The sequence below is a fragment of the Gavia stellata genome, chromosome 7 (genome assembly GCF_030936135.1).
Source record: "Gavia stellata isolate bGavSte3 chromosome 7, bGavSte3.hap2, whole genome shotgun sequence".
In the NCBI taxonomy this organism is placed as follows: Eukaryota; Metazoa; Chordata; class Aves; order Gaviiformes; family Gaviidae; genus Gavia; species Gavia stellata.
In genome coordinates, this window is record NC_082600.1 from 20,146,915 (window position 1) to 20,159,028 (window position 12,114).

Consider the following 12,114-nt stretch of genomic DNA (forward strand, 5'->3'; position numbering starts at 1 on the left):
GAAGTCCTTTGCACTTTTCTGAGGTCTTTCCCAAGTTGTTCTAAAAAAACCCCTTGATGTACTTATGTATTGAAGTTTCAAGCTCCTCCCATACAACAGATGATTTCCTCAGTCAGTAAACTGTGTAATATCTAAATCACAAATTAAGTGATATTCCTAGACTACAGCAAGCAGCTTGTACCTTTTTTCCATACAAAGGTACAAAAAAACCCTGGGGCTGTATCCCTTTGTGTAATGTAAGTGTGTTGTAAGAAAATTCTCAACAGGGTGAAACAAAAGCGATAGTGCAACCAGTCCTCAAGCACTCTAAATGAAATGCTTTGCTTTCATGAGAGGATCAGGTCAACTTGTATTGGTAAGAGAGATAATAGCAATACTGCAACTGAGATGTGACAATAGAGCTCAACAAGAAGATAACTTTAAACAACAAAGTAGCAGTACTCATATGAAAGATTCTAGAGGAAATAAAAATCTGAATATTATCAAAGGCACAAATAAATTTTACTTATGAAGATATCTTGCTAAGCAAGATTGGCTGTTGTATGCATGTTTCCCAAATACCAGACTGGATAATTTTCTGTTTTCCTTCCAAGGAATTCTCAAATTATATTGCTGGTCTATAGGTTTCTTTTATCTTAGTATCATCAATACATTCAGCTTTGTCATAGTCTTTTTTGTTATGACAGCCTGAATCTGTTGGTTAACAACACGGGAGTTCAGGAGATTGTTTTATCTATATAGTTCCTCTGTCAAGATATTAAGTAGTACTATCAGCTACCAGATAATTTTGTTTTTTATAATTCTTTAGAAGTTTTGCCCTGAAGATGCATATGCTGCCCACAAATGGCCTTCTGCTGTTCAGCTGACTATTGGAGGTGAACAACTGCAATTGCTGAAAACAGCAATTTGCAAAGAGTTAATAATGTACATGTTGCACACAACAAATGCTAAAAATTAATGAGGTCCTTTGTCACTTCAGAGTAGGAATGATCTTAATCTTTATTTTAAAACTGCCAGATGTAAAACATGCATGTTATTCCCTGCAGCAAGAGACTGATGCAAGCTACGTATATCATGTATAATAAAACTGTTTTGTGCTGGTAATTTAAAGCAGCTGGGAAGAAACAGTCTAAAGGAAAAATGCCTAAGTAAAAGTTCTCTGTCCAACCTTAACTCTGATCTGTTAGGATGACATATTGTTACCTTTCCTCAGACTTCAACTACAAATCTTGCACTCTGCACAAGATGGATCAAATCACATATAAGTTCAACAACTAGACTGGGAATCATACATCTAACCTGAAAAAGAATAACCCAAATAAAGTGGTTTTTTTTAAAATTCTTGGGTTGATCAACTATTGAAGCAAGATATTGACCGTATGATGAATTTGCCATCTCATGACAATGCTCTCAACTAATGGTCTAAAGCATATTTTGGAAGACCCCTCTTAGCCAAACACAAGCTTTAAGCTCAAAGAAATTGGCTAGTAACATGTGGCAAATCGGATCAGACAATCTAGCGGCTCCTTCTGGTCTTCAAGTCTGTAACCCTATCAAAACAATACGCAGAAGTGGTCAAACTAAATGGTGAATCTGTAACTCAAGTTTCCTCTCAGAAAAAGTGTTAATTTCTTCATGGTCATTATAAAAAGCTTGAAGAAAAACAGGTTTTACTGTGTACTCAAACATTACACTTAGACTCTGTGAGGCCATGGGAGGAAGCATCTGATGTCAAGCTGTCTTAAGAGAGCTTCGACCTCAAATTGCAGGTTTACCAGTCAATAATAATGCTTTTGGTTCCACCTAGGAAGGAAATGGATGCCAACACAGACTGAGATTGGTTCCAACCCCCGCTCCCTGCCAGCTGCCCCAGTATATGAACTACAATGACAGTTTGTTACTTGCTGCTTGAAAAAAATCAAAAACGAAATTTCTAAACATACTCAGATTTACATTTACCATTGCTCTGAGGTAGCTATGCAATATTAATTAGAAAAAAGAAAGTTACTGAAAAATGTGAATGACTTTCTCAGAAGTCTTCTTTCTTAATTTCTTCAAAAATATTTTAATTACCTGACAAAGTAGAGAATTCTAGAACTTTGGACAAAAAACAAAGGTGGGAGAAAGGTAGAGAACATGTACAGTGACGTTTTCCCAGCGCTTATCTGAACTCCTGAGGATACAGCAAGTTCCTGTAAGGGAGCTCAGAGTAAAAAAGGATTCCTCTAGCTTAGCTGGACAAAACACTAATCTCTTCTTTTAGGCACTCTGTCACTAGTACAAGGCAGGATAAATGAAAATTATCCCCACTCTTTAAATAATAGGATAAACACAAATATCTAAACCTACCAAAGCTGGAGGCAAATATGATGTGAAGTTTTTCTTGTTTTTATCCAACACAACAGCAGTTTATGTGTAATAAACGAGACAGAGTGTTATTAGTTTCCTGCAATCAGTACAAATATTTACCAAATGTAATTTCACCATACTACCCATTCCCACTCCCTGAAAACTAGACAAAATATCAAGCACTGAATATCTGAAGTTACAAGGAAAAGGTCAATTTGCTCTTCCACGTAAGTGTAGTAATGGAATATTTTAACTGTGAGCAGGGCCCTTCACAAAGGAGAGCCATTCCTGTGAGACATGTTACAGATCCTTTTGTGCATCCTTAAGAAAATGAAATCACAGCTGTCAGAGGTTAAAACTTCAGCTAGAGAACTAATGAATTGTTGAGTGGACTGTTAATTTCTCCACAATGCTTCAACTTGCATTAAAGCAAATTTCCATCACATTTGCCCACCATTCTTCCAGCCTCTCATAGCATGAGATTTGACAGCTTTAGGCCCCAGTTACGAAGGGTAAAATAGATTTTCCTGCTGGAAAATAATGAAATAGATTTTAATACACTTTTACAAAATGGCTCAGGAAAGAAATCTTCAACAAAGAGCAAAATAACCAAAGACTAATGTAATTCATATAATCGGCATATACAGAGAGTAATATGTAGTTTCACTCTAACTTTAGATTAATCTGAACTGAGCTGGAACCTGTCTTATTTTCTTACTATAATACAGCAACAATATGGTTTACAATACATGTAAACCATAGATTCACTAATTCATTGAGCTTATTAATCACATAATCATTATTTTCTGACAATTTTTAGGTCCAAAAATACTTTTTTCAAACATTATAGTGTGGTTTGTTGGTGGCTTTTTGTTTGTTGTGGTTTTTTGTTTGGCTTTTTTTTTAATCATCCTATGCTGTTAAAATGAGCTACTTGACATGAAAATATTTCTGGTATGATTTCTCTCACAGAAGAAATCTTACAAACTCCTCATCTCAACTTGAAGTGACTATGCTGCTACCAGCTATGGCTTGAGACCCAGTTAAATTTCATTCTTTGTTCCCTTCAGGAAGATCAAATGACTCTGGTTGGCCCAAACAGATAGAGTTTACCTATCCATGTATTGTAAAATGCGGCTCTGTACAAGTTTGAAACGCAGCTGAAAACTAAATGAAAGCAACGGGAAAATTTTAAATATGTTGTGTGTCACAGAGGTGATATATCATCATTACCCTACCAGTGACATCTTAAAGCACATTGATACATCCTTCGGCAACTATCGTTTAGCCTATGATTACATATCAGTGAAGGATAATCCATCTCTCTGGGAGAGAAAAACAGTACAAAACCAAGAAGTTATGTCTGACCATGATCTCAATTTATATTCTTTAGAAATCTCTGGAAGACGAATACTGTATTCAGTTTTGGGCCCTCACTACAAGAAGGACATTGAGGTGCTGGGGCATGTCCAGAGAAGGGCGACGAAGCTGGTGAGGGGTCTGGAGCACAAGTCTTATGAGGAGCAGCTGAGGGAACTGGGGTTGTTTAGTCTGGAGAAGAGGAGGCTGAGGGGAGACCTTACCGCTCTCTACAATTACCTGAAAGGAAGTTGCAGAGAGGTGGGTGTTGGCCTCTTCTCCCAAGTGACTAGTGACAGGACAAGAGGAAATGGCCTCGAGTTGCACCAGGGGAGGTTCAGGTTGGATATTAGGAAAAATTTCTTTACTGAGAGAGTGATGAAGCACTGGAACAGGCTGCCCAAGGAAGCAGTGGAGTCACCCTCACCGGAGGCATTCAAGGAACATGTGGACAAGGCATTGTGGGACATGGTTTAATGGGCATGGTGGTGTTAGTTGATGGTTGGACTTGATATTACAGGTCTTTTCCAACCTTAGTGATTCTGTGAAGAGGAGGAAGAAAATCTTCATGATTGTTTCTCTAAGAGATCCTATTTTTCTGTTTTGCCTAAATTTGAGTTTTAGAATGAAACCCACTGACTAATAAGTCAAACCATGCAAAGGTGGACAAGTCTTCTGTATTTTTTTTTCCTCCCTGTTATATAGGGTGAGGGAAAAGTAGGTCAGGGACCAAATTATTTAATTATTATTGAACTTAATGGACTTTAAAAGACTGTGGCTCAATCTCATGAATTATTATGGCTGAAACCAGACAGATTATTTACACAATTTACTGATGAGTTAATTGTTCTATGTCCTGAGATGTATTTTATTGCTTTTCAAGATGCATCTGCTTCACTGTAACAGTTTTCACGCTGGAAGTCCAGTCCCATCTGATAAACACGAATTAATGACAGAAAGTCATTGTGACAGAATGACAAAGAATCTCTGCAACTAAATTATTTCCACAAACTAATGAACTGTTTTTCTTTCACTTTGTTACATTATATAATAATATAATTCTGTAACATTAAGTATGTCTGATCCAAGATTTGGATTTGCAGAAGTACAGGAAAAACAATGTATTTTGGTATGCCTATCTTCTACTTAGAACTTTACATGGCAAGTGTATGGCCCTGCTCCTGACCATCTGTTCACTATTCCACCCGCTTCTCCTCCCTCCTGCTCCTGATGGGATTTTTCTGATTATATGAAAGGGATGTGCAGTTTGTTTTCCCATGGTTACAGAATCTGAGCTGGTGGAAAATCCCCCAGAGTCTTTTCTCATTCAATTATAGGGATCAGTCAATATGATTTCTTCAGGGAAAGGATAATTACTTGCATTTCTGCTTCTGAAGACTTTATTAAAATAAATCTATTTATCTCACTCTCCACAGACTTTGGGAGTTGATAACTGTATTCTTAAGGACAAATTATTTTCTGAGTCCATCCCATAATATGGGAATTCTTTAAACATCTTTTCCACCAGGAAGCTGAGGAACTGAAACAGAATATTCAGGGAAGAGATGTGAAAAGGCACAGGCAGCTAACTTGGCTTCCATGGCCAAAGTCTAGACAACTTGAATTCTGACATCTGTTCATATCACAGGAGAAAGCTGAAACCCAAAAGCTGAACTACAGACAAACAAGTTCTCTACAGAAATAAGCTGTCCATGCAAAAAGTGAAAAAAGTTATTTGTTAAAAAATCTTTACATTTACTTGAAATATGCATAGAACTCACTGACACAGTAGGTTAAATGCAGGAATTATAACAAGAACAACTACATTTTTGCACGAGGAAGATAGTATATGTAACACATTCAGGAACACACATGGATTCTCATTTTTAATCTTTGTTTTAATATTTCCAAAAATTTAAGTATGACCTTTTAGAAAAACCTTCCAAAAAAACATTAGTTTGAGCATTAGTTAACAAGCAGACAGTGCATACATGTCCCAGAACACAACAGTTGTAATATATTCTTCCCCTTTAGTTAGCTAGTAACCCAGGCACAACCCCTGCCACCACTCCCCAAAACAACATTAACAATACTTAAATGCACAGTGTGTTTTATACTGAATAAAACAGTATAATAGTTTGTATTATCATTTCTACATTGAGCCAGTATGTTTTCTCTGGGAAAACTGAAATATCATTTAAGAATTCTTTTAGGTAAGTAGTAAGCTCTTAAAGCAGAAAAATCATCTTCGCAAGTTACAGAAGTAACATGCATCATATTGAACAGGTGAACACCTGGCTGTGCAGCTGGTGCCATACTCAAGGTTTTGGCTTCTATGGTCATGGATCTACCTCTGAGAAGCCAGGTTTGTTGGGAGCTGATGGGATTCACCTGACCAAGTGGGGCAAGAGCCTCTTTGCCAACAAGCTGTCCAGACTTGTAAGGTTTTAATCTAGACTCAGTGGCAGAAGGGGATGATGGAGTTCAGAGCAACACAGAAGAGCATTAGTTTTAAGAACAAAAATATAAAAATTTACTCTTCCCAAATATTGCAGGTTGCACATCAACATCATTATCCTCAACATATTTTTAGGTTTTCAAGCCATCATCATGCCATAGCAGCACTTATCACTTTCTTGATTTGCATGTTCTAGATATAGTCTCAGAAGCTGAGAAGGTTGAGATTTTGTAAATCTCTTCAAGTGTTATCAAAAATATCCCCTCTGCCCCTACAAGGAGGATTCCAACACAGATCTTCAGAAAACGAAGTCTGAAACTATAAAATATAGAATGGACCAAAAGGAATTCTTCTTTCTTCTGATTTGCAGCAATTCTTTCACATTTGCCCTATGGTATTTCTTTCACACCCCACTTCCAGAGGATTGTTTTTTCCTCACACCTGCTCTCTTCCAAACATTCCTCTTTCAACACTCCTTCCCCCATTAGTTCTGCAGAAAAGCATTTTGATTCTATAAAGAGTATCTATTTTCCTAATGTATACAAGAATCCCAGAAGAGGAATGAAAAAATAATATTTAGGTTGTTGGTCCAAAACTTAAACAACAATAAAGAAAAAATGAGAACCAAAAGACTCTATAATTGACTTCTTTGAAGTTCCAAGCAGAATATGGGACTAATATAATCTCAAATGTAGTCATGCCACAAAAGTGTTAAAATAAAGCTTTAGAACATACCAGTGTTCAAATGACTCAGAGTTACTCAAATTAGTTTGCTCCATATATAAGACACCTACTTTTCTTCTGAAGTCACAACTTACCTTTGCTTCCATACTGTTCTGGTGGCAGGTCATAAGGTACAGGAAAATATGTTGCTGAATCATTACTTTCTGAAAGCATTTTCCCTCTCACATGAAAGTAACCTTTGTCCAATCCCTATGAATGAAGGGAAGGATACAGAAGAAAGACTTATTAGTTTTTTGGGGAAAAAGACAAACCTAATCCACAATAGATTCTTTCTCAATAAGAGTTATTTTAATAAACAAAATGCTTTGCCTCCATTACTGAGATTCGATACTTCATAAAGCACCTTCCTGTCTTAAGAACTCAGCTTCTCTTATTACTACAATTTCAGGCTCTTCTCTTTCTTTTACATTCATTGGCTTGGCCCCACAGGCCACAGGCATATACTCTACCTTCTCAGTCCCTTACACATATACCAATCTATTTCCATGTTCACTAAGTAAACACATTTGTGGCCTTGTTTGTGTGAGCAATTCTACCCAAATTGCCTAAGGTCTTTGCTAGTACCATATGGGCAGCATATCTCAATTCAACAAGATGTTGCTTCTTTTGCATAAACGCTTACTGACATTGGAATAAAATTTTAATTATTAAACAAAATATTAACACCTTTGGTGTTTAATATTTAACTAAAGGGAAAAGCTTTAAAAATAGTCTCTTTGCTGTTTAGTTTCATCCTGACCATATTAGTTAGATGTTCAGGGTTTTTCATGAACGGAATTAAAATTCAACTTGTGATAGAGAAACAAGTCTTCAAACCTATGCTTTTCAGATATCTTGGGTAACGCTATGCACGTATGCTAAAAAAATTTAATGAAGACTTGAAACTGCTTGCATAAAAGTTTCAAAGACTACACTCATATTAGAATGACAGTGGATTTCAAACAAGGTTAAGAACTACAAAAAAAGCTATAATGCAATACAATACAAGTGTGGATAGATTTAAAGCAACTCAAGTAACTTGGGCAGATGATATTGCTTAGCCACTTCTCCAGAGAAGTGGGATCTAATTCATCAATTGTAATGAGTTATACAAAAGCAAATCTCTAATACTGAGATTTCCCATAGCCTATTATCAATCAAGTACAATTTGCTTAGAATAAAGTTTAAAGGCTATCAAGTTTTTATTATTTATTTCTAAAACATTAATTATTCTTCTTTCTAAAATCATAGAATAGTTTGGGTTGGAAGGGACCTTTAAAGGTCATCTAGTCCAACCCCCCTGCAATGAGCAGGGACATCTTCAACTAGATCAGGTTGCTCAGAGCCCCATCCAACCTGACCTTGAATGTTTCCAGGGATGGGGCATCTACACCACCTCTCTGGGCAACCTGTTCCAGTCAGTGTTTCACCATCCTCATTGTGGGAAAAAAAAAAAAGTCTTCCTTCTATCTAGTCTGAATCTACCCTCTTTTAGTTTAAAACCATTACCCCTTGTACTATCACTACAGGCCCTACTAAAAAGTCTGTCCCCCTCTTTCTTATAAGCCCTCTTTAAGCACTGAAAGGCCTCCTCTCCCCGGAGCCTTCTTTTCTCAAGGCTGAACAACCCCAACTCTCTCAGCCTTTCCTCATAGGAGAGGTGTTCCATCCCTCTGATCATTTTTGTGGCCCTCCTCTGGACCTGTTTCAACAGGTCCATGTCTTTCCTGTGCTGAGGACTCCAGACCTGGACGCAGTACTCCAGGTGGGGTCTCACCAGAGCGGAGTAGAGTGGCAGAATCACCTCCCTCGGACCTGTTGGCCATGCTTCTTTTGATGCAGCCCAGGACAGGGTTGGCTTTCTGGGCTGCGAGTGCACATTGCCGGCTCAGGTGTGAATATTAGCTTAGTCTTTATCTAAGCTGTAGGATCCATCAGTCCAAGTTTTACTGGATTACTGTTTTGCGATAGTACAAGCAACTTCTTAATTACCATTAAATAATCACATTTTATTCAAACATACATGCTGGCTAAATTGATAGTCTCGTCTATATACAGTACTTTTACAATACTGTAAGTTCTTCTTCACTGAAGTTTTACTTCATCAAATGTTACCATTGTAAGTTGGAGGAAGCAACATTCATATGACCACACAAAGCATGGGATACAAAGCAGCCTTACACCTTTTTCTTTGATATTCAAGAAGCATAGTAACAGAGAAAAGGGAGAGCTGCCAAACACAATGTCAAGCTGTATTAGTCAGTTCTAGCAAGTCAGTTCGAGAAACTCCTTTAGAATACAGATGCTTCTTTTGTCTCATGACCCAAAGTAACAGGAAACTACCATTTATAATGTAAGAAACACTCTGTATTATTCAAGGACTAGGTAAAAAACCACTGCCTTTTAATGAAAGAACAGGGGAAACAAACGAACAAGGTCCATGCTAAAGGACTGTGTGAATGAAAATCCATTTTAAGCTTCCCCTTTTTATACCATTAAAGTCAGTGGAATTTTGACAAAACTTCATTAAAACCAGGCTACAGCCTTTTGTAGAGCTTAGCCTTTAAGTAACAAGCAATATGTTCAAAACAAACCAATGCAAAGATAAAACATTATGTTTTAAAGCTCATAAATATCTAAGGGTTTGAAACTGCTTGAATAGAAAAATACAGAATTCAGAATTACTTAGAAAAAATGCAACAATCAAGTTGTACAGCTTTACTTCCAATGAACTTGAATCACTCAGGGATTGCTAGAAATTTCCTGTAAAAATGCAAATAACCATCCTTATGACTGTAGTGGAAAGAATATGAAATATGCCAGGGATGCTATAGCTCACAAAGAACAGGAACTGCATAAGTAGTGGTTGTAAGAGCTTTTTTCACAACTCCTAGTAGTCAGGTTTCAGTTGGTGGAGGGTCTGGGTGGTGTGCAGTCCTAGAAACCAATCATAAGGTGACATTTAAATCACAAACTAAAATGGTTTATATGAGGTTTGATTGCCCCGAGTGCCTGTGAGCTTTTCTTTAGCCTTCTACATGTAGCTATGACAGAAATATGGAATGGCAGAGAAGGCTTTTCCACTGCATCACGAGTTGGTTCTTATTCTACAATGAATGCCATATGCATGCCTGATCAAGAGCACCAAAGTTACACAGCTGTTGCCTGGCACCATCTGAGTTTGAAATTTATTTAACCATTGCTATCAAAGCACGTAGTGTAGAACACCACCTACTTAGGCCTCTAGTACATAACACAGTAATCTCAGTTGAATTCAAGTATCAAGAACTATGCCACATGTATTCCACTCTGAAGTTCATAGCAGTGGGTGCTTTTCACACAACATGAAAGAAAAAAAGCACCACTTGTAGGACATTTCTATTATCATTTTCTTTCCTGTTATCCATCTTCTTTTCAACCCAGTAATGTTTTTGTTTCTGCTTCATTTCTTCTACCCTCTGTGCCCTGTTATTACTTCAGTGTGTTTCTTTTCAGGTATTTTGCTTCCTTCTTTTGTTCTACACCTTTGCTTTCCCCTTCCTTGTTCTTCCTCAGTAGTCACCAGTTACATTTTCCTCTCCTTTGAGGGTCTTATTTCTTTTCTGATGCTGTCCTTTAACCCTACTGGACTCCGTCAGCTGATCCCAAAATTGTTTTATTTGTCTGTCAGAATTTACCCTGTAGAGATCTTCCATTCAGGAAATGCTAATCTAAGAAAAGATATTTAGTTTTCCTCAAAAGTTCCTGGAGTAAGAGTCTAGGTTGTGGAATACATTCTTTAACAAGGCTCTCAGAGATTCACATGCTTTTAAAAATAACTCTCATGTCTGTCTTCACACAGAAGATCACACAGAAATTGAAATGTCACACACTTTGTCTGCTTTGAGCATTTTCTGGATGTTGACAGCTCTCATTGCTGTTGCCAAAAACCAAACCAGCAGGATCTTGCCTAAAAAAAAAAAACCAAACAAACTCTGCCTGCCTTGTACATTTTCCTCAGCCATATTCTATTCTTTCAGAATTTTTCCCTCTGCAGCTGTATTTTATTCTTTGACTGCTGCTCACAGCGATACATTTTGATAGGTTAAGAGATACATTTCTCAGTTGGGAAAGCATTTTTTTTTGTACTTATGAAACTTTAGATGCTGCTGTGGGTTCTATTAGTGCCTTAGCATCATACATTGTAAAAGTAGGCATTGGGAGGAAGAATGGGAAAAGGAAGTAGAACAGCTTTTAAAATTCTGCTTTCCAGCCTTTTTTGCCCCAAACACAAGGCAGATTGCAGACTATAAAAAACATCACACAAGATAGAGGTAAGAATTGCTATCCATACTTGAGTGGGAGTTAACACTGATATCACGACAGTATTCTGATACTACTGAAGTAACTCCTACAGGAGACAGGTGATTATTCCACTGGATGATTATGGGACTATCCTTTCATATGCCAGTAAACAGAAAAAAGCCTACTCTTCAGCAAAACTATGTAAAAACTCACTAGTTTGGGCAGTAAAGAATTAAGGATGCACACAAACTTTACAGTGACCACGCTCCTCTGGCCAGGAGAGTACACAATTATATCCTTCCTCAACACTGAGGTGCATTTGTTGAAAACACAGCTTCACTCAACTGTATCAGAACATTTTTTTGTAACAAGCCCACAGTGACAGATTCAGGTATCTAAACCCAAAGTTCCTTGGCTTGGAAAATGTGTCCCTGAGTGTCTTTACCCCTGGAGTTTGAAAACCTTGTAGCAGCTCTGGTTTAACATCCTAAAGTCCATGTATAAAATCTTGGTTTACCTACATGGTATTTATTTCCCCACCCCCACTCTGTTTCATACAGGATAGAAGACTTCATCTGAAACTAGAGAAATCAAAGAAGAAAGTGGTACTATGCTACTTTGGAGGTTAATGTTACAGTCAAAGAGCTTTATCTACTTTATGGTCTAAGTTGAGCTACGACTGAAGGTGCTTGGTTCAGTTGTTTGAAGTCAGCAAAAATTTTAAGCAGTTCAGTTCTGATGATCACACACATAATAGCTGACTGCTCTCTAATCCAGATTCAGCTCATACACCCATCTCCACAGCCAACTATAAAAGAGTATTTTACTCATTACCAGTGAGTATTCACCATCAAATACAGCATTTCAGAATCTGAAATACTATAGTTAGTCATCTGTGACTGATTATCTAGATAAAATTGTGGCATCTGATAGCACTAGGT

The 12,114-nt window shown here is 37.4% G+C and overlaps 1 protein-coding gene across 1 annotated transcript in view; it reads right to left on the bottom strand.

Annotated features, from left to right (window-relative positions):
- The window catches only part of TDP1 (tyrosyl-DNA phosphodiesterase 1), a 49,571-nt gene that overhangs the window by 4,171 nt on the left and 33,286 nt on the right, over positions 1-12,114 (bottom strand). Inside the window, exon 14 of the mRNA XM_009820605.2 lies at positions 6,985-7,099. Coding sequence (XP_009818907.1) covers positions 6,985-7,099 — 115 coding nt within the window. The remainder of the gene's footprint in view (positions 1-6,984; positions 7,100-12,114) is intronic.